The sequence below is a fragment of the Astatotilapia calliptera genome, chromosome 9, assembly GCF_900246225.1.
Source record: "Astatotilapia calliptera chromosome 9, fAstCal1.2, whole genome shotgun sequence".
Lineage (NCBI taxonomy): Eukaryota > Metazoa > Chordata > Actinopteri > Cichliformes > Cichlidae > Astatotilapia > Astatotilapia calliptera.
The window spans coordinates 6679694-6707009 of record NC_039310.1 but is presented as its reverse complement, the minus strand read 5'-3'; the positions used below and the strand labels follow the sequence as shown (position 1 = coordinate 6707009).

At 43.1% G+C, this 27316-nt stretch overlaps 1 protein-coding gene across 3 annotated transcripts; it reads right to left on the bottom strand.

Moving 5' to 3' along the window:
• Positions 1-845: 845 nt before the first annotated feature.
• On the bottom strand, positions 846-27000 carry jcada (junctional cadherin 5 associated a). Of its 3 annotated transcripts, XM_026179676.1 has the most exons (6): positions 26804-27000; positions 23531-23712; positions 12173-12700; positions 8752-9705; positions 4352-7923; positions 846-3129 (listed from the first exon to the last, which is right to left on the bottom strand). In XM_026179676.1, exons 3-6 carry the CDS (start codon positions 12544-12546, stop codon positions 3095-3097), a joined length of 4935 nt encoding a protein of 1644 aa, XP_026035461.1. In that variant the 5' UTR covers positions 12547-12700; positions 23531-23712; positions 26804-27000; the 3' UTR covers positions 846-3094. The 3 variants fall into 3 exon arrangements, with proteins under 3 accessions (XP_026035461.1, XP_026035462.1, XP_026035463.1); XM_026179677.1 differs by lacking the exons at positions 23531-23712; positions 26804-27000 and adding an exon at positions 23201-23518; XM_026179678.1 differs by lacking the exons at positions 23531-23712; positions 26804-27000 and adding an exon at positions 22701-23181.
• Positions 27001-27316: the final 316 nt, after the last annotated feature.

The window sequence follows — 27316 nt, the reverse complement described above, 5'->3', positions numbered from 1 at the left end:
ATATTTGAGGTTTTTCTTTAAATAAAAAAATATAATCATCCACTAAAAGCTTTTTGTGTTGACTGTCACATGTATCTATCCATCCATTCGCTTCCGCTTATCCTTTCCAGGGTCGCTGGAGCCTATCCCAGCTGTCATAGGGCGAGAGGCGGGGTACACCCTGGATAGGTCGCCAGTCACACACAAAGACACAGACAACCATTCGTACTCACATTCACTCACAGATTCACACCTATGGGCAATTTAGATTAATCAATTAACCCATCCCCACTAACTGCATGTCTTTGGACTGTGGGAGGAAGCCAGAGTACCCGGGGAGAACATGCAAACTCCACACAGAAAGACCCCGGCCTGATGGTGGAATAGAATTCAGGACCTTCTTGCGGTGCGGCAACAGTGCTAACCACCGTGCCACCGTATTTATTTTAACCGTATATATTTTAGTTATAAAAGCCTAAAGCACATTTAAACAGCAGAATTTGAGCGCTTTAGAGTGCTTTAGAGACAGGCACATTTACATACCAGGTCTCCAAAGATTTCATTTTTAAATCCATAAAAAGCTGAAAGCTGTGTTTTGTGTTGAACTAATAATTATGGAAAGTAAAAGTCACAGTGATTTAAAACATGTTCAGAATTAGCAAATTGATGATGATTCATCTCATAAGTCCTGACACACTGCTCTCCCTTACATAAGCTGCCTTTTATAGGTTAAAGGTGTTGGTATCACTAGCCCCATATTTACTTGGTATCACATTGAAATTAGCAGTATGGCACAGCACCACTGGCTTGCTTCTTGACGGATATTTCATTACATTAACACAATGCAAACAACCAGAAGCAAAATGTTTCATGCAAAGACTTTTATTTATGAACAGTCTGCAGTACTGTACAACAGCACAAACTTGTCTGTATTTCTGATCATTCTTAATGATCATAGCAAATATAGACAAATACTGTGCCTTCAAAAACAGTTCCCTTTTCACAATAATCTAAAAATACCTTGTTCTTTTTAAATATGTAGCTTAACTTTTGAAAATAAAATATACATTATATGAAATATAACAGTTGTTTATTGGATAGACTATATTGTACCAAATGCAATTATATGCAAATACACTTTCTCTCTGTGACTTCTTACGCATTACATGCACAAAAAAAGAGGAGGGGAAAAAAAGATGCAGCGCATACAAAAGAAGCTGTACATACCTCTGTATGAAAATAGAAAATATCAAAGCAAGATGTGCACCAATAGTCTAGATTATGTTACAAAGAACTCGCCGTACAAAAAGACCTACAGGAATGACCAGATAACACATTACCTGGAACACAGAGGTACAGGTACTGGGTTGTTTTAACACAACAAAGACAAAACCTTGTTTTTAATGCCCTGCCGATGAATTCAGGGTCAGAGCCACATCCGAGAAAGTCTAAAACCAGATCCCAAATACAACTGGATCAAAGAGTGACAGGGTCATACAAGCAAACCAGGAGTTACAGTTTTAGCTTGGAATTTTGCCATTAAACCCAGTGAGTGTTGATGTCCAATGCATAGCACAAAGTTTGGTTTGGTTTGTGTTTAAATTTCTTGTATTGCTACCCCATAAGTGACGTGAGTCTGAACCAAATTGCCAGTTATGCCCACAACTTACAAAGCATTGATATGTCAGTGTTAAATTATTGAACATGTACAGATACTGTGATTAGTATTCCAACATCAATGTTCTGTACAGCATCGATATTAAGCGTTTCTGGCTTAAAATCATTATTATTGCCAAAACACCTTCATACGTCTCCAATCTCATTTAAAATAAAATGGATTTGCTCATGTCCAGTTTAAATAAGCACACAGAAAAAGTTCTCCACAAAGACAGCGTGTACCAGGCACACTGCTACATAGCTACATCTATCATTTCCTGCAAAAAAAAGCACTTCTGAAGTCACACATAAGGTAGGGTGTGAGCAAAAACAGCAAAGACTCCACAAATTCCAGGAAAAAATATATGTGTTGAGATTTCTTTAGGAACAACATGAGGATTAACGAAAGACAGTCCCGGTACATGTCTCGACTGCTGATGCTGAGACTCGAGCGGGGAGGGTGTGAAAAGCGAATCCCTCCCAGTATAATCTCTGAGCATTTGCAGAGATTATCAGGTGCTCATAGGTAACATAAAGCCAATAATCTCAGCTGTGCAAATCTAACGCTTGTACCAAAAGGTAGAGCCTTTAAAGCAAATGAGATCAGTGCCTTGAAATAGAGACTTGCTTCTGAAATCATTTCACAAACACCCCAGCGTGTGACAACTGTATTGCTCTGAGTGAAGCTATTCAAGGACCACAGTGTTTCTCTATGCAATCCTCTCTCGGTACATTCTCTATCACACAAATATAAGAATAAAGAGCAAGGGCTTTCCTTACTGGTAATACACCCAAACACTACAATCCCCCCAAAAATCTACTCTTTCATAACATACATAAGAAAATATACATTTCTTCAGCAATTAAATGTCTTAAATTGTTGTTATTTTTTTTAATATTCTTAATAAAATCTTATAACTCTTTCTTATTTACATTTGGTTAGGTTAATACTGATTGTAATGCAATACTGTCGCCTTCACGTGTGTCTGTATGTTTTTTTCTGTTACATTTCTTTTGTTTGTTTGTTGAGCAGAAGCACTTTTACATTCATATTTCAACACCAGAGCTTGCTGAGAAAGCCCCGAGTGCAGACGGGAATAATGACATGCATTCCTCCAAAAGCAAAAAAAGACAACTTCAAAAGGAGGAAGTCCTCTTGCTCGAGCAAATAAACTAGCTGAGAGGTGGAGAGAGTGGAAGGATGACAATGACGAGACTGAAAAAGGCCTGGAGAGTTGGCACCCAGCAGTGCCTTTATTTGGCTGTAAAAAAAAAAAGAAAGAAAGAAAGAAACTCTTGCAGCACCGGGACAGTCAGTTCTGTGAGAAGTCATGTGTGACATTACTGGAGGGGTCACAGCTGACTGAGCCAAGAGGTGAGATGAAAGCCTTTGTTGCTGGAAAAAGCTGTTAACTTGACAAAGACTGATTTCCACAGTGGTGAAGGCAGTGGTCAGAGGTTACACCCTCTCCACTTGACTGGGGTCGTAAGAGTCTGATGAGAAAAGAGAAGGAAGAAAAGATGAGACAACGCCACCGAAAACAAGACATATCGGTATTATTTGCTCTCACCTCAGTGGACCTTAAAGGAATAGTTTGACATTTTGGGACTGTTATAGTGCGACTGTAACAAACACATTTATTCACGATTTCCTAAAGAGGAGTACGGTAATTGGAACTACGCAAGACACTTGTGAAATTTTGTAGGTGTCACTGACAAAATAATAACAGCCATGCTTGATGATTGTTGTGGGCCAAGAACTTGCTGCAGATTTATGCTTCAGGAGGAAATCTACGCCGTGACTTACGGCGTAACCGATCTCTGTAGAAACGTAACTGCGTGTTGGGTCGGTGCATCCTGCAACTACTGTAATTGGCCTGTTCGTTGATTCCTCCTGTTTATTTCTGTCTACTTTTTAAATGTATCGGCCAGAGACCAACAACAATTACATCGTCTCAATATGAGGAAGAATAATCATAGCATCAATATAAGAACTTGTAATGTTAGGAAATTCTTGAGGGGAGATTTGTTTGCAATGAAAAAACAAAACACTGACCACAACAAAGAGCGGGACCCACGGGAGGAAAATGACCTAGCATTTTATTTGTTTCTACAGGCTGGCACTGCATATAAAACACTGGGACACGAACACATGACAATTAACACATATTAAACCCAAACAAGCATAGATGACAGCAACAATGTCATTTATGGCTATGTCAGGCTACATCGCAGGGTCTACAAAGCCTCCCTAATGACTTATGTTAGTAGGCTAGTTCTTTCCAAGGCAGGTTAGCTATAGCAAAGCTCGATGTTTCTATGTATGTAAAACATGCTGTAAGCGTTATAGTGAGATATGAGATACACAAAGTATAAAGCTATAGCTATAAAACATCTTACAGGAAACAACTAGCCTGGCTTTGTTCAAATATAAAAAACAGTCTTAACATAACGGTGCAAACTTATGTCTTTCTGTGAACTCACATGCACTCCTGGCTACACTCTCGATGTGCTTAACTGCATCTTAACAGATATTTAATGGTTATAAAGCTTCTCTTCTAAATCTTTCCCCCAGCCATTAACAGTAACATAATCAGCAGTGTATGTACTTGTAAATGGTTAATAATCACATGTGTATAGTACACTGAGGGTGCTTTATTCAGGAGGGAAAATAGGCATAGGAAAAGGTTGAATCTAGCCACTGACTTGAACCCACCTGAAATGGAGAGCATTTCCTCATCCTCCATATCTGAGGGGCCACAGGTCCCAACGCTGTAGTTAAGTGGCAGCGTTATTTCTCTCTTGGGAACACTGCGAGGTTTAGGAAGCAGAGGAGGCTTCTGGAGCCTAGTGCGCTGCTTTGGTTTGGGTAACTTTCGCCTGCCGGTATCTTGAGTTGTCTCCGCTCTGCTGACCCCTGCTGCATTCAGTTCGTCTTCCACCTTATCTTTAGAGTTTTCATTGTCTTCCTCCACAATTTTCAAAACCACTTCTTCTTCTGGCTCTTCCTTTTTAACATCAGTTTCTACTTCTTTACTTCCTTCATGGTCTGCTGTTACCACAGTCTCAACATTAATCCCTTCAACCTCGTCTTCCTGTCTCGGCTCTTCCTTACACACCCCTTCATTCACTTCATTTGATCTGCAGTCTTCTTCAGAAACTTCCAACTTATCATGCTCACTTGGGTTTTTCTCCTCTTTTCCTTCTCTTGCCATTTCGTTCTCCTCCTTTTCTAATTGTTGCTCGACTACGTCTTCTTTTGTCTTCTCCTGAACTTCACATTCCTCTCTGTCTTCATTTATCTCTTGCGAGTACTCTTCTTCACCAGACCTGATGTCTTTGAGACTAAGGCGTCTTATTCGAGACACAGAGTCCAGTTCTTTCAGACGGGCCATTCTGTCTGCTGTTGACCTGTCCATACAAGTAGCAGATGAAACCGCGGTAGAGTTCAGCTTATCTTGCAGGGATTCGATTAGTTTGCATGCTCCACCTCGCCCCTTTTTCTCCCAACTGCAAATGCTCAAGGACAGCTTCTCATCGGGGCTGATGGGCAGAGACAGGGGAAGCTTACTTGGTGGGAATTCGGGCAGGTCTAATACTAACTGAGTCTCTGTATCGTCATTGTCTCTGCCATCACTGTGATCATTGCTGTGCTGTTGCCTGTTATCTTCTTCTTGTACTTGTTTATCCATACCTGATGGTGTCTCTTTGAACTCTTCTTGATCTGTACCTCGGACAACCAAGGACTCCTCTTTCACTTGCTCACACTCTCGTTTCACTTGCTGTGTGTCATCAGTTGGGCTTTGTCGTTCCTCAGCTGCAGTAGCTTCTGCATCATCCTGGCTGTCATCAGACTGCCTGTCAGCCACGCCTAAAGCTTCCACTGGAACGGCTATACCCAGGATCCGCGCCGCCCTCTGTTCGATGGACTCATTTTCCGGGATTCCTTTTGCGCATTTGACCTCGTACAGGTTGCTGAGATCCTCTGCACGTAAAGCATTGGCTTTCTCTTGAATCAATAAGTTCTCTAGGTGCTTATCTGCTATTGTTGACTCATTCTTGTAGGTCAGTGGCTCCGACATGGCATATCTCACATCGCCATCATCATCCTCAAACACAAAAGAAACCTCCCTGGTCAACCTTGTGATATGTGGTGAACTGTCTTTCTGGGGTGATTTGCTGCTTTCACTCCTGGTCCTGCAGATGGTTAAATTCACGTCTCCCCTTAATGGTGGAACATTGTTTGATTCAGCCTTTCTTTTTGCATTCCCCTCGGTTTCAAGTTCATTATTTGAGTTGTGCTCAGGGCTACACCTATATTTAAGAATTGCTGTCCTCGTGTCCCAGGAGGGCTCCATCGACTGAGTAAAATCTTTCTGATCCAGCGGTGAGGGGACTGAGAGTGAGCGCTGCACTGGCTCCCCGGGACCACCGGGAGTTTCAGTGTACACAGTTAACCCCACATCTTTCAATAAAGACTCTTGAGGGACTGGGATATCCTGTCTATAGTGGCGGTTAGACTCATTGTGAGGGGGTAGCGAGGACAAGTTGTCTCTGCAGTTTGAGTTTGTGTGAACTGAATGATCATTAGTAGCTGGTATGTTGTTGGCCTGTGATCTGGAAAAAAACCTCCTCATACTCATGGACTCTAGGTCAGCAGTAGATGCCAATGACTTTGATCTGACTTTTGTACTGTTGGGCTTTATATTGTGCAATGGTGGAAGACTGATTGCTTCCCTGCCTGGTTCTGGACCAGCAATAAAGTGTGCTCCTGCATTAAACCGAGCTAAACTCTTATTCATCCCATCAAGATCATCAATGCACTGAGCCACAATGGGCCTCTTGCTGATTGTGTCTTCCATTTCCTTATTGATGCTCTCCAGTTCACCAATAACATCACAGGGTCGTCGGTTCACTGGCTTTAGGAGAAACTGACCAAAGACGACTTGCTCTGCAGTCTCTGGGGTGCTGTTTTTTCTCGGAGATGATGGCTGCTCGTCTCCCTGATTTTGAACCTTGGGTGGAGAGGACAGGTCTTGCTGCGCGGGCTGAAGGGATAGCGGTTCTGTTGGGCTCAGGCTGAGGCGGGAAAAAGCGCTGTTGCTGGAGAGATGAAGGTTCTTCTGGCCTGCCATCGGATAGCCATAAGAGGAGCTGTTGTCTGTCACCACGCCAATATCCGTGGTTGTATTTGAGGCAGACTGAACAGGTCCCTGCCCACCCGGAGGGCTCTGGGGTTCTGGACTTTTTACCACTGTCAAAGGTGAGCCGGTCTGAGTTTCCTGATTACGGTACTGGTTTCCAGGCCAAGACCCAGCATAGCACAACTCTTTATCTTCATTGGCTTGAAGTGTCCAGGCATCTATTATCTCCTTCCTTAAAGGAGCTCTCTTGTAATTCCTCATTGAGGATGTGCTGCTGGTGTGAAAGCGAGAATAATGGGATTTAATAGGCATCTCGTTCACAGACTTGCTCCTAATATTGGGGCTCTCTTTGAGGCCTACAGCGAATGTCTCAGTGTTGGTGACGGTCAAGCTCGGTATTGTCTCATTGTTGTTCTGATCAGCTCCAAAGTCTTTGTTAATGTTAGTCGGTGTATGAACAGGGACAGACACAAGGCAGAAGATGGTCTCACTCACTCTTCTCTTGGTATTCCTATTGTTTTCTGGCCCTGAATCTGGGGCAATTTTCTTCACTTGGGTGATGGTTTCAGCAAAGACCTGGTCTGAGCTGGAGCCCTGACGAGAAGAAGATCTTGTTAACGGGGTTTGGAAGGCTGAAGAGGGCGAAGGAGGAGGGCGATGGTTTTTAGGATATCTGTTGTTGCAGTTTTGGTCAGGTGCTGGGAAGTTATCGACGGTCTGTTTGTGCAAATTGCTGTGCCACCTCTTATTGTCATTGTCAAAGTCGCTAGAAGATGTCTGGTTACCGTCATCGGCCAATTTGGCAGCGATGAAAGGCCCCAATGGCGGGGGCAAAAAGGCACTGTCGTCGGGTGCAGGTTCCGACACGGTGACGCTGGGAAGCTCGTTACGAATGTGGCGAATCTTATCAGCATCCGTCAAGGAGTTGCCACCCAGGGCTGAGGAAATATGGCGGATACGGGGATCATCAAAGGGGATATACTGGACCCCTCCACCAGGGTGCTCTTGGGTAGTATACACAGGGTAAAGTTGCTTCTGGCTCCTCTCTCTCTGGTGATCAGCCCACGGACCTACTGGATGTCTGGTGAACCAGTGAGACCCATCTGGAGCAACTTGAATGTGCTGGTACATCTCTCCTCTGTACCTACGAGTTAAAACAACAAAGTTAACCAATACGGAGATGAACATAAAAAAAAACAACCTACTGGCTTCAATATTAATTTGTGAATAATTACTAAACTATTACTACATAGCTTTGCTCCAGCTTTTGTATAGCAGGTCAGAATTATGCATCACAAGGTAAATTTATTTAATATTTACCAAGTACCACCAAAAGGACAGAAATTGAGCCTTTTTGACAGAAATAAAAAAGATGGAATTATCTTCTGGGTGTGAAAAGTGATACAAGTTGTGCTCAGGGCTACAAGTGTATGAAACAGAAACAACCCTTAGCGCCCTTGATTTATCTATTAGTAAAGACTTAATGAGTTTTTGGTTGCTTGTTTCAAGTCTTATTAAACATATTATAACACTCATTTTGTAAATTATGGTCCCCATTGGAGTCACAGACAAGTTTAAATTGGAATATGCTCATTGGCTAACGACTTGTAATTGACAAGTTGTTAGCTAATGATTGCTCAGTTTCTCAGTAAGATACAACTCTCATGTGACAAGTCTAATTTTATGACCCCAAGTTTGTGACAGTAAAAATTATCAGTTGAAGGCTTCATATTTGGGCTTCCCTAACCAACAAATGACGTTAGAGTGGCTACCTGCTTTTAGTCTATGCATAAAATGCATGTCCTACTTAAGAAAAATATGTATAGGAAGTGGTATCAGATATTTCCTTCTGACATTTTTTTTCTTACAAAAATTATCGACACATTTCGTCATGCTTGTCTTCTGCTGTAGGGTACTTTACAGCGGGGAACATTACAGTAGGGAACATTAAAGCTTCTTATCATGTCCATACCTGTAGTCAACAGCAATTTCACCATATCCCCGCCGCCCTCCTCCCATTATAGGAGCTCTTTTATATGATGGGGGAGGGATGTATCCTGGAGGTCCAGAGTCCTGTGCAAAATAGTCCAGTTGGAGGTCACCTGGTCTTGATATGGGAATTGGCGTTCTGTCCCTGGACTGGGGAATGGTTGAGTCTCTGCCAGACAACACCTCACAGCTTCCCCTGATCTGCTGGTGCATCTCATAAGAGGGAGGTCTGGGGGGTCGGGTGAAGCGGGGCTTTGGTGTCATTGAGAGCTGGTTAGCGCTAGCTGGCCTGCCATTCTCTGGCCAGCGCGGTGCTCTGTAAAGATCATGGTGTAAGAATGGGTGGCCATTGACCCGTCTGTACAGGTCCTGACCAGATGAAGGTATTTCCACAAACTGCAGACTTTCAGGCTGTAGCATCCTGGGCAGGGACTGGGATTTGGCTTTGGTCCTCGGGTGGACTACCATCCCCTCTGGTGTCCTGGCATGGAGCCGTTGTTGCTCCTGTGTCCAGCGCTCGCCCTCACTTTGTGACAGCTGGCTGCCAAAGTTCACAGCTGGACGCCACTCATCTGTCCCCAGGCTCTGGCATTTCCTCTCAGTCGCCATCCTCCACTGATGGAGAGCAGCCTCCCTGTCTCTGGATCGGGCCTGAGCCTGGGCTTGGGCCTGGACTTGGGCCTGAGCGTGGGCCTGAGCTTGGGCTTGGGCCGCCCATCGCTGCCTCTCCTGAGCTGCCCTCTGACGCTCCTCGGCAGAGAGCTCTTGGCCTCTTGCTTGTTGAGGCCTGTCTGGTCTGCTGTAGCTCCCTGGTCCCCCTCCATGGGGATCTCGGAAGTCAGCATAATCCAGCAGCACAGTGAAGTCCTGGCCTCTCCTCCGCCAGTAGGACACATCTTTGGACTGAGACTGAGGACCTCTGGTGCTATCACAAAACCTGTGACGAAACACACAAAGGCATCCATATGCTTCAAGTGAAATGCTTGTCGAAGAAGAAACAACCCATAGCACAATAAAGATGAAACTGGATGAAGAACTGGGACAGAAATAACAGATGAAGAATAGAAATAGAAGTTCTATGAAATTCATAAAATTCCCTTATCTGTCAGTGAAATTGTTTAGATAAGAAAACAGGAGATACTTCTGAACACCAGAGACTACTTCCTGTTTAAACTGCCAACGCTGGAGAACCTGCAGTGAAGCCAAAGCTAATGATGTTAAAACTTTTTTATTCATTAAAAATATTTAAAATGCTATAGTTAGTAGTCTTAATGAGAGGTGTTTTAAAGGTAGAGGGTGTTATGTAGGGAAAAACCTCACACTGGCTTTAGCTAAGATCATATATATTATTTATAGAAATACTAGTCCAATATTTAGGTACTAGGTAACCAAGATTTTAACTCTTTTTCTTCCCTCCTTTAAAGAAAGTGTCTCCCCAATATCTGGCTGTAGATGAAGTAGTTTAGTTATAGGGTAAGGCTCTCTTCATGATCCTTATCGTTATAGTTGATTTAGAGGTAGGCCAATGCAATACTGCATGACATACGCACTGAATAAATCTCAGTAAAGCTGGGCACTAAAAAGTAAAATATAAGTGATATAAGTAGCAAATTTTTATTCACAATTTGAAGAGATTCAATTTTAAAAAAAGGAGCACATTTCCCACTAGATGGAGACAAATGACTATGAGTAATAATGGAGTGTTTGGTAATTGTGATTTTCTATGGGGCATAATGAAGATGTTACACAATGACAAGCTGTGGCTGTTAGTCCCGGACGTCCTCCGAAGCAGATCAAAATGTCGAGGATGTTTCACTGACAGTCTTTCTACAGCACTGCTCATTAGTCCTTAATCTAAGACAATGGGCACGGTCTAAATGCAACGACGGCTTCTGCTGTATCTCTGTGAAGATGTTTGATGACAGACCCAACAGACAACAAGCCGCATTTGGTCCCTACATGCAGCGGGATTGTTTCAGCCTATTTGTGGAGTGACAGACTGACTGACAATGTAAACAAGACGCAAGCGCATGTGTAGCCCCCTCGAGGCCGAGGCCGCCGAGCGTCCTTGACATTTCCATCCGTGATCATCACTGGTCACAGACGTTGGCTTGAAAGAGAAGGAGGGGAGGGGAGACTAGCCGTGGCAGTCTGCTAAATTTGAGGGCATCTTGTGTAAGATGAGTTAACATCATTAGGCTAATTTGGTCTAAGTAGCACTGCTGAGTGGAAGTGCCAATAAAGGCCCGTTCCTTATCTAAACCAAAGCTGCCAGGCAAAACAGATTTGCATGAGGAGGAAGAAAAGAGGGATGAGCAAACAACGGACTGAAATCGCAGAACATATGTCTTTGCGATTCCCTCATTCCCAGCAGAATGCTCTGATAGCACTGGCAGAGCAGCGACATGAAAATGCGGATTACTCATCTCAAAGAATAACACCAAAAATGAAAAACAAAGAAAAATGCCACAAACACAACTGCTGACATTATTCAAGGTCATTTGACTATTTCGAGATGCTCCGTCACTGACTGCTGGCTAAAAAGGATTATGGGGAATCATCCAAGCAAAATGTAAGGAAAAAGGGGGTTGGGGAAGAGATCTGACAAGCCTGTCTAATTGTGTGGACAAGGGAACAGCTGTATTGACTTTGTCTCAGTTACAGCACACTAACCCCCAGAACTGGTGTAAATAGGCAAACTAAACAATCCTGTTTTCAGGGGAAAAAACGGGCTGGCTGCAGCCTGGCGATATCTCCGGAAATATCATAGGTTTAACAGACCTTACCCGAGAGGGTTTCACTTGCATAACTACTCCAGACTAAGCTAAATATAGCCTATGATCCATATACATATTAAAAAAAACTATATGAATACTTTATAATTGATGAGATATGCATTATGTAAGCAGGTTTAATGCCTTTAAAACAAGAGGAAGCCAGTAAAGTATACTTGATATGTACAACCTGGCATACAGAAGGGGGTATTCTGACAAGCCTGGCAACCTAAGTGTGTGCGTAAGACTGGGCATGCTCAAATGGGGCACATAGGTTTGGCCAAAAGCTGTTTTGATTACAACTCCAAGGCCCCATGTGGCAGATTAGACTCCAGCACACATTATCCCTCCTCCCCTCACCCAAGACTTGATTGGAAAGAGGAGGCAAGAGGGAAATAGAGATGAAATGAGATGAAGTTACACACAGGGGAAAAACCGGCAGCGGTGTTAGTTCCATTGAATATGTACTGCAAAATCCCTGTGCAAAACTCTTTGATGACTTACGTCATTTTAGAAATCTCATCCAAGGAAACCACAACATCAAATGATAAACAGTCAGGACAAAAAGAATCAGTTCAGGGCATGCAGAAAGACATCTAGACAGCAGCACATCACGGGTCTGTAGCTTACCCACTGTCTGAGGTCAGCGACTCTCCCAAGGAGTGAGTGTCAGTTTGGCACCGGTTCTCGCCATCCCGTCTCGGCAGGCTCCTATCCCTGGACTCGTTGTTGTTGGGACAGCCCCCAGCATCGTATGCTTGGGGCTGCCTGGTTCCGCCACCATTCCCATAGGCCACTACGGGCCCTCTTTCATAGCCATTTACTGTCCTGGGGCCAGACCTGTTCTCTAGTATTTCATGGTGCTTGCTGTAGGATGGTGGTGAGGTTGAACGGGGTTGGTGGGATGAGGGAGCAGGGGCTGGGGTAGGGGTAGGGGTGGAGGACGTGGCATGCTTGGGCAGCTTATATCCATGAGAGATGAGGAGGTCCTCCACGCTGTACATGGTCGCATTTGTTAATGCTGGTGTGGTTTCGTTTTTCCTCTCTCTGCTTTTTTTTCTGAGAGAGAGGAAGGTAGGTCGGTTGTCAAGGCGTTTCTGCTTCTTCCCTACGTGCAGCGGCGGGATCACCGGCACAGCTGCGCAGCTGAGGCCATCACTGGGAAAAAAGAGAGAGAGAGGGGGACGGCATGAAGACACCAGAAGGAAGACAGAAAAAAAGAAGGTGACGATAAAACCATTATCCCCGCCACCCGTGTCCAGTTTTTGTTAGGGTTCCCGAGCTTTGTGAACATTTGAAGGCACAAAATGAAGAAAAAGAAAATGACCCCAAATTCTGAGTCGCTACGACGAAACCCAGCCCAGCCGCCTTCCCAACAGCCATTCCCTCCCACCTATCTTCTCCAGTCCCTCCTAGCAACAACCCTCTTTTCATTTCACTCAGACATCATCAGCACCGAACCGTCAATGCTCCAGAACTGATGGTGAACCGGGGCTACACGAACACCCTTAAAAACAAGCCGCAGTCGCATGTTCCTCAGCGGGAAGAGGAGTTTCAGGGGGCTGCTGGCGCTGCAGTGAAAATGCAAAATGTCACTGTTTACAGTAGGCTCCCTGCAGACTTCCATACAGTCACTGTAAGGTAGCTGTTAGCAGCCCCTTCCGCTGCTTCATGTTTTGCATCAATGAAGCAACTAGGGGATTGTATTCCTCTCTCTCTCTCTGCCCGCCTCCGCATCTTTTCTCTCCCCTGTCATCTCAAAAGTATTTTCTGGTTCTAGAAGAAGAGGACATGCTTTTAGACATGTGCCCTAAATAAATTTCCTAGTTGGGAGTAGTCGTTTGTGTACTCCTAAGCTCTGTACAAAAATCATTAGAATTTCATATGATGTCAGATTTTCAGTCTATGATTATCCTGGCAAAGGAAATTCAAATCCATCAAGCACAAAAGTGTGCTGTTTTTAGAGAAAAGCTACAACTTAATCTATCTTATTAGTTCAATTGTTATAGAAAAAAATTAAGCAGGGAAATTAAAAAAACACAGGGAATTGTTATGACATGACACCAACTTATGTGCACTACTTAATGTGACTTACTCACTGCTACGTGTTCATCAAGGTTCATTGGGATTCAGTGCTCTGTTGCTGGTATATATAAATTACTTAAATTAATCTGTCTTCATGCTGTAAATGTTAAATAAACTTCAGTATATCTCTCTGTTACTGTCCTCTCTCCTACCCTGTGCAGAGCTACGCACCACGCAGTAAGCCTTATAGACGGTGCAGTATGTCGATAGCCCACATCACCCCACGTTTACTCGGTATGAGCATCACAACTGTAAGGCCAAACTGAAAAACCCCTGGCTGTATGGGTAAATTACAAATGGGACAGCCTCAAAACAGTGTGTATCAAAAAGTCTAATCAATCTTCAAAGAGCTTTGAAACACGTACCATTAGAAAAAGCAGATTCGTGAGTTTCACGTGTTTGCAGGTAGGTAGCATACCAACCTGCAATGACTCCAGACATGTTTGCATGGAAAACTTTATATTCAGCTTTGTATTTTAAAATTTACCGCCAGCTTCTCTGCCGAGTGAGCGAGTGATTCTTTCTGATACACCCTGAATAAAAAGTCTCCATATACTTGTAACCGGGTAACCAGGTAATACGCAAACAGAAAAAATACTGGTATCAGCTGTAGGCCAAATTTTTATTTTAAATATCAACATCAGCCCAAAATTTCACAACAGAAGCATCCCTCCTAAGTATAACAAATAAGCAGACGCTAATGATGCACAACATTTTTGCTAAAAACCAGTAAGGAAGCAACCCAGTAAGGAACTGCAGTGCTACATCCACTTTAGGCTAGCTAGACGAGCTCCCCCATAGAAGTACCATTCTCTGCAACCTTCTAAACAGGCAGCAGTGCGGGGACCCCCAGGGGAAGGTTGGATTTAACGTTTTAAGAATTGCTTTCTGCCCAGCAATCACTGTATCAGTATGATGGGCTGATGAAGAACTGAAATGATGATACCCAGTGTGCATCTGCTCGTGATGTAATGCCCTTGATGAAGTCATGTTTGCTGCCTTGTCAACAGGACAGATGCTGCTGCGGCCCACTCATTCAATACTTTCTGCTGGAACAGACTGCCAACAACCTGGCTGTCCTTAATAAGAAATGGCATACAGGAACAGCGCCGTGTGACTCGTTGCCAGAATCAAACGCCGTTCAGACGGTTTTAAGAGCCAATCACTTTATGATTGTTAAACTGCAAAGCCAAATTGCTTGTTTTCGCTTCTGAAATAGACGGCAATGCAGCCTTGCCGAAATGTATTCAGCTGCAAACACATTAGCATTTGTTTTGCTCCATAGAATTTGTTCAGCCATGATCGTCACAAAGAGATTAAAAAAAATCCTTCTATAAAAGGAGTCCTGACTCAGAGGACAGCGTCACCACCCCTTCTCCCTCCTTCTTGTACCTGAACTGTAGGAGAGCCTACTAGGTGATTAACAGGATCCAAGACCGTGAAATGCTGCTTTCTTTGTATGTCTGGCCCCCTAATACGATTATATTTTTCATTTAAAACCTTAAACCTGTTAGTTTTGGAGGATTGACTCTTGGCTCTTACCCAGTTATTACTTTTATTGACTTTAACTCTTTCCATTTGTGTTTTAGGGTAATCTTCTCAAGAAGGAGCTGGGTTTGGAGTTTTAGCTACTTGTGAGCAAGGTCAGTGAAAACGGGCTGGCAGTTTGCTTCATTTGCTTTCAAGCGAGCAATGTGGACCTAGAACTTTAATTCAACTTAAGCTTGGTACAGCTGTTGCAGAAAAATCGCATAAATGCCAGTAAAATGCACGCTAAGATGTTAATATTTATGACAGCTTGTCACTCATGTGATAGGCCTTTTCTTCTGTGCTTTAAATTAAGAATAACCACCATGCCTCCCCGCAGCCTTGCAAAGGCCCGTATCAGAATCCGCAATCTGATTGGTATCAGTACCCTTTCCTTCCTGCAGCTCAAGCCTATCCCTCCAACCAGGCAAAGGCTTAATTAATTAAAGCCTTAGGCCAAGGGCTAATATGATCATTCATTTTTTGCTATGATATCTGCATATCAACCAAGCTTAACTCAACATCCATATGCTCACTAATCTATCTTAATCCTCAATCTGAGGCTCTCGGTGTCAGCGCTAAATGAAGATTATCTGCATCCTCAGTAAAAGTGAGGATTTCCTACTGTAAAGTGAGCTGCATTCATTCAGTCCCTCTAACCGTCCCACCCCACCCCACCGTGTCACCAGCCCTGCTCCTTCCTTCCCTCCCATGATGGGCTCTGTTTAAATGCCACTAATTCTGTTACGCAATGGAATTACTGATTTTATGTCAAATAAAACCTTGGATTTGAGAACTGGTATGCAACAATGGGCAGCTTTCAACCCCCCAAAACACAACAACATTGTGTTTCACCACAATGCCTTCTTATGTGAAAAAGACATTGGTGTTGCAGCCTCTCGGATTTGGCAACTAGAAAAAAGGGCTGATCGGCTGTATTTTTAATGGCATGGCTCACTCACAGAGAGAAAATTAATGATATAGTTTATGGATAACATGTGCTGCTAAAGTAAGCTAAAAACAAGTGGAAACATATAGGGACTGGCATTCTCATACCACCCCTCATACTATAAACTACTACTGTAGCATCTTTTGTGAATGATAGAAGAGGTCAATTAACATACAGTTGGTGTCAGAAGTTCACATGCACTGAACATTTATTTGAAACGTTATTTTTCCAGGGTGGAATTATTGTGTAGTATACATCTTTAATGACTTTTATAAATAAGAATTGTGTGTGTGAACAAATTTGAATTTATTTTTGATTATCTCTCATTCGCAGGGTCAAAATTATAAATACAGGCTCAAACATACACAAACGCTGACTCACACAAAAAGCAGTGGTGCTGAAGGTTCTACAATGTCAAGTCCAAGGCTTGTTCACGTCTCATTGGTGATTATGATCAACTACAACTGGTAGTTTCTCTTTTTGCCAGCACTAAATGGATTGACCAGTGAGGCTGGATTGGATTGACTCAGTCAACAATGGGAAAGTCCATTGAAGGTTTGTTGGAGCCATTATTAAACAACTACTGATTCAGAGACCATCGGTTCAAACAATTGTACATAAGTACCAGTTATTTGGATGTCTCACCACTTTTCCAGGCGCTATACTGTCAACATCAGATGAGAGGAATGGTTGGGATGTTCAGAAACAATGCAGAAAAGCACTACAGCTCAAGCTTGCCTTTAAGTAGAAAACAGCAGCCACAGTAAAATAAGTTTTACATGAGAGCGTGCTGACTAAGAAAGAAACCGCTGCTCGAAAACCAAACCTTTCATGCTCAACTCAATTTTGCAGCTGCCACAAATGGTCAAGCCAAATGCCTTATAGAGAAAACTTTTATGGTCAAACGAGACGAAGATTGAGCTATTTGGCCACAAAGACGAGAGGTATGTTTGGAAGTATATCGGTGAGGCTTTCAAAAGTGAGATCAATGAACCAACTGTCAAGCTTGGTGGGGGAAGAATCATGCTCTGGGGCTGTTTTGCTGCCAGTTGTAGTGGTACATTGCACAGATTGGATGGAATAATGAAGAAAGACTAATTCCAAATACTTCACTTCAAATCAACAACTAGACAATTGAAACGTATTCACAACTAAGTCTTCCAATAAGACAATGATCCCCAAAACACACGAAAACTGGTTTTGGAAAGGATAAAGGAGGCTAACATTAAGCTTCTGGAAGAGCCTTCCCAAAGTCCGACTTCAACCTTATTAAAAATTTGTGGACTTCACTTAGGTTCATGCCAAGAAAGCAAAGTAATTTAAATGAACTATACCAATTCTGCCCAGAAAAGGGGCAAATATCCAGGCAAAATAATCCCAGAAGCATGCTGATGGTCGCCAAAAGTGCCTGGTCAAGGTGCAAATTCTAACTTGTTCATCTATTTCTTGATTTTTAAAGTCATTAAAGATGCACGATAAACAATCATTCCACCCAGTTCAAAGAAATCATTAAAAGACCAAATTATACTCATCACTGTAAAGAATTTCTATGATGAGAGGGTGTAAACTTCTGACCACAACTGTACACTGTTATTGAAAACAGATAGGAGCATTATTCTTTTAGTTGAGTGTGTGGTGGCTACATTGGGGCGGACTGCAGGGGCATGACGGCTTGCAGGTTGACAGTTTGGTGTCAGCTCCTTATTCATGGCCTAGCTAAGATGGGGCGGGGAGGGAAGAAGAGAGGGCACACAATGCAGGACGGAGACCTAAATCAGGCCTTGAGGTGCACAGAACTGCAGCGTTAGAGGGTGTGACTAAGCACCCCGGGATGCACGGATTACAAACCTAGCACGGTAAAAATTAGCAGAATAATTCAATCTAAAAAAAATAAACTTTACAGACAGTTTGCAGTTGAAGTCTGAAGTAGAAAAACAGAAGACTTTTCACATTGTGCTCAAAACCCACTGAGTAACAGTGATTAAAGTTAACACAGATGTGTTAAAATAGCACATTCCTGTTTAAAATGAAGCACTACAGACAAAAACAAATCTGGATTTAACAGGCTCCAGCATAAAGGCACCACAACAAAAGAAATCTCAAACACCAGGGCCTGGAACCAAAAAAGACGATAAGCCCGCTTCCTAAAATATTCCACAAGAGCCGCACCTCTCCAGCACATTGTTCCCAGTCTCCTTGGAACTATAACAACTGACCCGTGTGGGTGTGTTTTTGGCAAGTGTTTGGGCTGCATCTGTTAGGAGTGTGCATGCACAGGGGCTTCTCAGAGATGACGGCCGAACACATTCGGCAAACAGCAACGCCGTGCAGATTGTTTATCTATGTGACATCACCATGTCCAGCGGAGGGGCCGTCTCTCTTCCTGAGGAAGTGCGTTGAGTGTGAGTGTGTGTGTGAGGGGGGGTGGACGGACGGAGCAGAGCCAGCAGTGTCGCAAGTGTTTCCAATCAGGCGCTCGGCAGGCTCCTGTTTGTCCCAGGGAAAGAAGTTTGGAGGCGTTTTATTTTTTGGGCTGAGGCCGGAGGAATAAACAGCCCAAACGAGCCTGAGGCCATATTTTACCCACAGTGACCCGCAATGTTCCCCACATCAGGTAGGAGTGTAACTCAGCAACATGAAGTGTGGGCATATTATCCGGGGAGCTACGTGCCCTCTGGGCACTTGCTATCCTTTGGGAAAATCCCACTGGGCTCAGCAGCCACTAGAGTTTAGGGCAATTATTATCTTCTGCAAAAAAAAAAGAAAAATTACAGCTAAAAATGAACAAGTAAAGAAATGCTTGAAAGCAAGAAGATTATTACAAAACAAGAGCTCTTCACGACATTGCAACCCATGTGCTCTTTCCACAATGTACACCCTCCTAACAGAGAGGGTAGCAACAGGCTGGGTGCTAGAGGTGGGCGGAGCCATCCAATTATCGATAGTATCAATATCAGCGCTGGTATGGGTATCGGATTAACACGAGCATGATACTTTGTTTCTATTCGCTAACTTCAGTACTCGCCCACTTAAATTCTTCTAAATTAATTATTTTTATGGAAAACAAAAATAGAACTCAAACTATGAAAAATGTCTGAATCCCAGTGTGTTGTCATGTCTATTTTGTTTATAGCTTATAGCAGATTTAAAGAACAGAGGTTGGTCCAGTGTGCTTTAGAGACAGGCACATTTACATTCCGGGTCTCCAAAAGAACACTATTTCGGAAAATACATTTATTGGTCATTAAAACGTGTTTAGAATTTCCAAACTGATGATGATTCATGTCATAGGTCATGACACACTGTTCTCCCCTACTTAAGATGCCTTTAGAAGTTAAAAGTATCAGTATCGGCATCATGCAATACCGGCCCTGTATTTAGTTGGTATTGGATTGCAGTCTCGCACAGCACTACTGGGTGTGTTTACCCCAAGTCAATTATCTCACAAAGGAAAGGTTTTGCCAAAAAAAGCACAAAAAAAACCCCCAACCACTAGCATTATTTTGTTTAGCATATCCCATGGCAACAGTTGTTTTTGCTTTTGTGAATGGCAGCTCGCAGACAATAGCATGTGGACCGCTAAGATATTCCTGCTGCATTGCCGCGCTCCAAAACTTATTACAGTCAAACTCCGCTGGCAGAAAAATCAAAGGCAGGATGGGATGGAGAAGGGGAGTAGGAGGTTGGGAGAAAGGAGGGAGGACCAGGGGGAGGGTGGTGTTTTTGCTCCACCATATTCCAACGCATCGGTGGTATGGTTCTGATTCATTTCAGACGGTCAAGAAGTAGTCCAGCCAAACATTTGTTCAACCCAAAGACAACGTTCAACAACACTGGCTCAGGCACAAGAACAGCACAGCTGATGGCTCATTAATGTACGAGGCAAGTCGAAAGGCGCTGGTGATGTGACGGTTATTATGTCAGCGGACTCATTTTCCATTGTGCAGTGAGGCTTAGCGCAGTTCAGCTCAAATGCAGTGATTTGACATCACGAGATTCTCCTCGTCTGAACGCATCCAACAGTGGTATGCAAAGGGAGATCCATGCCAGAGTCAGGAAATGCTCATAATTTCATATGTGAGGAAAGAAGAGGAAAAAATAAGGATTTTATGCACGTTAATCCAGAAGGCTACACAGCAGGCTTCACCTGCACTGAGCTATTCCCAACTCATACTCATTCTAAGCCTTGCCAAACTGGCTTCATGGTAATTAGTGTCTGTCAATGTCCGGAGCTTGCTAGAGATGACAGTGGTTTGGTTTATCAGCCAGCAACACAGTGATCAAAGGGTTAGCATGCTCTGGCTTTCTGCTAATCAGATGTGGACTGTGCATGGCTCCTGCTCAGCATCACAGAGGGAGAGGTAGCGAGCAGTCCTGCATAAACAGAATCATCAGGAAAGTTTAAGCACATTGCGTGCGTGTCACATTTTAAGACAGCTGATAGAATTGTGTTGACAGGTGACTGTGATGCACATCACAGGTGGGATGAAAAAGGCTCTCCCACACAAACGGAAACAGTAGTGCTGTCACTGGTAAATGTGGAAAACTGCTATGTAAACACATGAAAATGAACAGTCAGGGTTATCTCAAGGGCTTCATTGGCATAAAACTGACACAGAGAAATCACAAAGCAGACACAATCTCAGGCCATCTGCCAAACATATGGGCATTCACCGGCTAGCAGCCAGAACTTAGCAATACTTCTCTCTCTCTCTCTCTCTCTCTATATATATATATATATATATATATATATATATATATATATATATATATATATATATATATATATATATATATATATATATATATAGAGAGAGAGAGAGAGAGAGAGAGAGAGAGAGAGAGAGAGAGAGAGAGAGAGAGAGAGAGAGAGAGTGCGCTTTCCAGATCATTTCATGCCTCTGATTCTCGCTCTGAGAGGCGTGCTGGCAGATGTCAGTATAGCTTTCACATGTTTCATGCAGGCTTCATCCACCAGCCTCCTTCCCCTCCCGCCTGCGTCACCTCTGCTCTGACATCACATGTGACATCAGGCGAGACCTCAGAGGGGATCCCTGTAGCCGGGCAAACATTAGATGGCTTTCAAAGGCTTCAGCTGCAGCCACCCAATAGCAGAAAAAAAAAGAAACAATAATTTTCTTGGCCTATAAAAGACGCTGGAGACCGACTGAGAGAGAGAGGGCAGAACTTGCTACTGTTAACGACACCACAAACAATCACACACACACTTACAGACGCACACATACATACAGACAAGATTACTGAAAGAGAAGTTTGGATCAGTCCTGAGAGTTGAACTGCTACGACTCACTTCATAGCTGTGGAGGGCTCCTTCCAGTTTTGCTGACCAAACCTTTCCTCTCACTGCTGGAGGGAATTAATGAGCTGCTTCCCTTCTTAATGCACTCCCTATCCCCCCCCCCCCCACCCCTCCATTCCACACACACATACACACACCCTCCTCAGGGCATCTATAAAAGCCTCGCGTTCCCACACCATCTCAAATCTCAAGGATGTGCAAAAGACCTACCACATAACACTCATGCACCCACGCACGCAGCCTTTTCTTTTTTTTTTTTTGCAGTGTTTTGGCTTCTTATCTACAAATCCTGACACACTCTGAGGTCCAGGAAATGTCTTTTGCTGACATTTACTAACAGCTTTCGATGGAAACTCACTGACCTAAGAAAGACCTTGGCAAAAAAGAACAGATCACCCCTGCATAATGTTAATTAGCAGTTTGACAGCTGAAGTCAGGTCAGCTTAAATATGAGCGATCGGTGCGATAAATGCACCGTAATAACTAAACTGTAACAAAATCCTGAACTTGGACTGGTCAGGTAAAACAGTCTTGGCAATCTGGCCCCTAGAGGTCTCTAAGTGACAGGAGGAATTTATGTGAAAGCCATTCTAAAATTAAAGCGGCAGAGCCATCGCAAACACTGTGACATAATTTAAGATGTATGGTTAAGAGGCAAAACACAGGCCAGTGTTTTATACTTATCTAGCCTTGTGGGCTATTTAATGGATTTACTCAATGAAAAACATTTAAGATCAACATCAAACAGTGGACCCCAAATCGTGTTATTTCCCAGTCAAAGTGACAGCAGGGTGGCTGTTTTGACAGCGCGTTTCTGCGGAGGTTATAAGGCAGTGCGTGCAGGAAGCCTGCACGGTGAGAAGGAGAAGAGAGGTCAAGCAGCAGCGGCAGCCACCATCATGCAAACACGCTGCAGGTGTGACAAAGTGACAACAAGCAAACATCAAAGCCGCCTAAACTTGACAGACCATTTGTCAGAGGCTCATTGCGCCTGGCTTCCGTCGCAATTTGGCGCTCATCGTACGTACGACGGGCACCGAGAGCTACACGCGTTACCGGACCCGAGTGCTGTCACCGTGCTGTTCTCAGAAAATGATTGACGGGCTCGGCAGGATGCTGCTAGCCCCTCTGGTTCTGGTGCAGATTACTGTGTGCCGTAGCATTACTAGCCTAGCCCAGAAACGCGCAGTTTTACAGAGAAGAAAATTCAGCTTGTTTGGGGTTTAGTCATGTGAGCAACACACGAGTAGACGTTATAACATGACTTGAGACCTTACATGGATGAGTGGAACTCCTTGGCTGATTTCGGCGATCCACTATGCTGTCATCTTTTAATGGTAGCTCCGTTTTGTAAGTCGGGCTAATCACTAGGAAGGGGATACCAGCAGGGCGAAATTAGAGAAAAAGCAATTCTACAAGTTACAATTGCATATAAGTGACAGTTGTTTGGAGTAACGCGGGATGCCTCCCGAGCACCAGCCATGGCCTGCAGCGTTTTCGCTCAAGTCTTTAATTAGTGCTCCGGGCAATGGAAATGTCCGCGCGCGTGCTAGGACATTAAAAACTGCGTAATTTGGACGGAGTTTGGCCTCTGTTCCCCCAGCACGCGCGCAGAACGGCACATAGCGCGGCTAACGCTAGCCGGACTAGCTCCGTGAGCAGTCTTTAACCTTCAGCTGATAGGAGCGCGTCCGCAAACTGTGGCAGCCGCCACCGCAGACGCTCCAAGTTAAAAATAAATAAATAAATAAGGAGCTCCATCCTCCCACTCCTTCACCTTCTAATGCCATATCCTCGAGGTGGCCCGGCCGTTTGTCCCGAACCTCCTATTCCACCAGAGGAAGCAGACAGAGCGCCGAGGCAGCTGGATCAAGTTGAGGGAGCGCTGGAAATGTTGAGGGCAGAGCAGATGCGACTCTCAGCCGCTGTCTACTGCCTCACAGCAGCAGCAGCAGCAGCTCGCCTCCACAGCTGCCGCATGTGTTGTCAAAAAAATAGAAATCACAAAAAAAATAAAAAGAAATAAAGAAAAAGCCACAACCAACAACGACCCCTGAGTCCAAAAGAATGCCTGGATGAAAGGCGCCCTGTGTCGCTCCACTTTTACCTGTGAAATGCGTCGTTGCGTTGCCGCCTAGTCCCCGGCGCTCACCCGTGCCGCTGCTCTGGACGGACTGAGCTGGGATCTGCTGAGGGAACAGCCCCTCTTCTCCACCAGCGCCGAGGAAACATCCCTCTTCTCTAGCAGGGAGGCAGCTGGAGACTGCTGAGCAGTAAGGTCACTTCACACTTAGGGTTTCAGGAGAAAAATAAAAGTGAATTCTCTTTTAAAGCTAAACCTATCCATGCACATTAAACGTCACTGTGTCAGCCTCTGAAGGCGACTTGCAAACAGAAATATATGTGAGTTGACGAGCAACTCCATAAACTACAGGGGCGTTTCCAGGACTTATTTGATGAGGGGGAGGGGGGCATAGGGGGAACCAAGAAGAAGCGGGGAGGTTACAGGAAGCAGCTTTTATGGCATTATTTTTGTGCCACTATTCTGAGTGCACGTAAAAATAAAAATAAAATGAGCGCATGTAAAAAAAAATTGCAGGTGCAAGTGTTGCATTTTGAGGAGAAATTTATTTTGAGCGAAGAAAAGCTAAATTTGAGTGAACAAAATTCATTGCTGCCTGCAAAAAATGTATTTCAGTGTTTGCTATTATCCATACACACACACACAATAGCAGCCCCTCTCGCTCAGTTTTTGCATTTGCGCTTGCTCGCAATGTGTTGCTCACGCTCTCAACATTTCTGCCCGTGCGCTCAACTCTTTCTGTACACAGTTATATTTGTGCCACAAAATCAGCCAATCACAGACTTGGATGCAAAAAAATCGGATTGGCTGTTTTGGTCTCCAGTCAGCTCGAAATGATGAAATGCAATATCCCAGAATCCATTTTGTCCGAAACTCAAACGAGGCAGTGGCGGAGGAACACAGAGTGGCAGAGTTTGAAATATTACTCTTTCTGGGTCACAAAATAAACTTTTAAGATATTTTCATGCGAGAATGGTGCTGTGTAAACTTCTAATATCTGCTCGATTTATAAATACATCACATATTTGCATAAGTGCTCTAACGTTTTCGGAGCGCGCACGGACAGAAATGTTGAGAGCGCAAGCAACACATTGCGAGCGAGCGCAAATACAAAAACTGAGCGACAGGGGCTGCTATTGTGTGTGTGTATGGATAATAGCAAACACTGAAATGCATTTTTTGCAGGCAGCAATGAATTTTGTTCACTCAAATTTAGCTTTTCTTCGCTCAAAATAAATTTCTTTTTATGTGCGCTCAATTTTTTTTAACGTGCTCTCAGAATAGTGGCACAAAGATAGCGCCATAGCTTTTGATCGGAAATAAATAGTGTAGAAACTTGGCTCTCTGTTACCCTCATACAAATGGTATTACATAAAAAGCAGCTGTGCATGAAAGCCTGGCAATTAAGTACTGAATAATTAATACCATATAGTCATACTACTAATACTTTTGATTTTTTTTAAGTTTAATTCAATTTTATATAGCACCAAATGACAACAACATTCACATCAAGGCTCTTTATATTGTAAAGAGAAAACTCCAACGATGACCCCTTGTGAGTGAGCACTTGGTGACAGTGGGAAGGAAAAACTCCCTTTTAACAGGAAGAAACCTACAGCAGAACCAGGCTCAGGAAGGGGCAGCAATCATTTGGGGGCGAGGGGAGAGAGCCAGAGATTATTAATAACTAATGGTTAAACACAGAGAGTTAAAAATGGTCAGTGAAGAAAGAAATCAAGTTAATAATATGCAAGTTTTAATATCAAAGTATACCTATAGTAGCAAAGGTAAATGTGTTCATAATGCATCACATACAATATAATAATATTTGGATCATAAAAATGATTAATTAATATAATCCAACATTAATACATGAAATAGTCACAGCATTTAATTTATCAATTTGTGTTACTTGACTCAAATATTTACATTTTTCTCGTTCTCAGACACAAATTTCCATCCCTTTGCCCAGAACATGATTTTTCATCACAAACATCTCACTCGTGCTTATTAAAATCAAAGTGCTATCACGGGACAGATTTTTACACTGTTATTACTGTTATTCGTTGTCATTAAAACTACTCAGGTTTATACTATAATAACTACTGGTCGATTTACTCTGTTTACTTGGTTGGTTGGATGATGCTTTCCTTCAATCAAAATATGCTTACCATTGTCCGACTTTAGCTTTAGAGTCACGCTGACAGACATGAAGAAACAAGAGCATGGATGTCCATAGACAGGAACAAATCCACTGAGTTTTGTTTTTATTTCACGTTTTGCCATAAGAGTGGGCCGATGTATTACTTTAATGTTGCAGCAAAAGATTTATTCTAATTATTTGTAATTATAATAAGACAGTATAATAGATTTCTATTTTGAATTCTGCAAAATAGTGATGCTAACAAAAGTGAAGCTTTAGAAATAAATATTGTAGTATGATGTTTGCATCCAAAATATTTTGGACTACAAGGAGAAAGTAGCATAACATGAAGTACTGAAATACAGTAAAATTACACTTCATTTCAAGTACTGAGTAAATATACTGTGCAGGCAACAGATTTCAGTGGGGGACGGTCACCACTGAACAAATCACTGCTGTAGGTTCTGTAACATTTAGCGTACACAGGCTAGATGCCCAAACTTGCCTTGCTTCTATTAACATATGCAGAAATGTAATAAGTTGATTAATTACTGTGAAAACAGTAAACTATTATAATAACTGATTATTGTTTATGTAATTTTCAAGCCAGAAGCCCAACAGCTCTTTGGTCCTAGGCTGCTGTTTTTGAGAAGTGGCCATTCTTTTCCATTTTTTTTAACTGTTTCAACAATGACTGAAAAATGATCATTAGCAGCAGCCCTTAGTTCTTGTGCCAAAGTAAACATATATCTACATAATTTGCTTCAGCAGGCCCATTTTCAACAAATTACTGTAGCTTACATATACCATAGTTAGTATAAAAAGTTATTTACAGCAGTTAATCAAACTTTTTTGTTCCCCCATCAAGTTTGCCAGCACCTCCTTTACACCCACCCGGCTCCAAGCCTTCAGAGCTGCAACTCCTTTTCCAGGCCTTAAAAAGAACAGAGGACCCTAAAGCCTCCATAATATTGACACAGATGTTGCGTATAACTGAATTCCCCTGAAAGTAAGGGAGGCTGGTAGACTCAGTGTCTTATCATTGACTTATTTTTAATTATTGCCTCGACTGTCCATTTACTTGATCACAGCTGTTAATATGTTCCCAACAAAAGCAGTCATGTTTACATAAAGTCAGCTTAACGTTGAATTACCTCCTTGATGATTATCTCTTCCCCTCCATTGTTCATAGTTGTTGACTCTACACGCCCTGGCTATAAGTGTATGAAGAAAAAAAACATGCCCAATTTTTTAACAGAGTCAAAAAGATCGAGATATTTAAGTTCCCTTCTGCACATTTGTTCTAGTGAATGAAGCAGTTAAGACAGCGGACATGATGACTCTGGCCTGCCTGACATGTTAAGAAAGTGAGTTGAACCTGAAAAAAACAAAAGGAACTAAATTTGTATGAGACGTTCTAGCTGCTGTTCTAGTTTGGATAAGATACAATGTTTCATTTGGCCTGTGTTGCTTTGGCATCTGCACATGCTCAGTGAAGGTCAACACCAGTGGTTCTTCCATGTGTTCAGGGAGTGCACGCCACACGTGAGCCGCACTGCACCCAACACACTGGCCTGCGTCTGTTTTCCATTGTGCTGTGCATATGCAGCTCATATGCAGCGCACTGAAATGTGGTGCAGAGACACTGATGTCATTGCTCCGTTTGC

Excerpts from the sequence above, each read along its gene's own strand:
- jcada (XM_026179676.1), bottom strand. The coding sequence starts at position 12,546 with ATGTACAGCGTGGAGGACCTCCTCATCTCTCATGGATATAAGCTGCCC. Across the intron at positions 9,706-12,172 it reads TCGCTGACCTCAGACAGTGG|GTTTTGTGATAGCACCAGAG; the intron begins GTAAGCTACAGA and ends GTTTCGTCACAG. Across the intron at positions 7,924-8,751 it reads GAAATTGCTGTTGACTACAG|GTACAGAGGAGAGATGTACC; the intron begins GTATGGACATGA and ends TTTAACTCGTAG.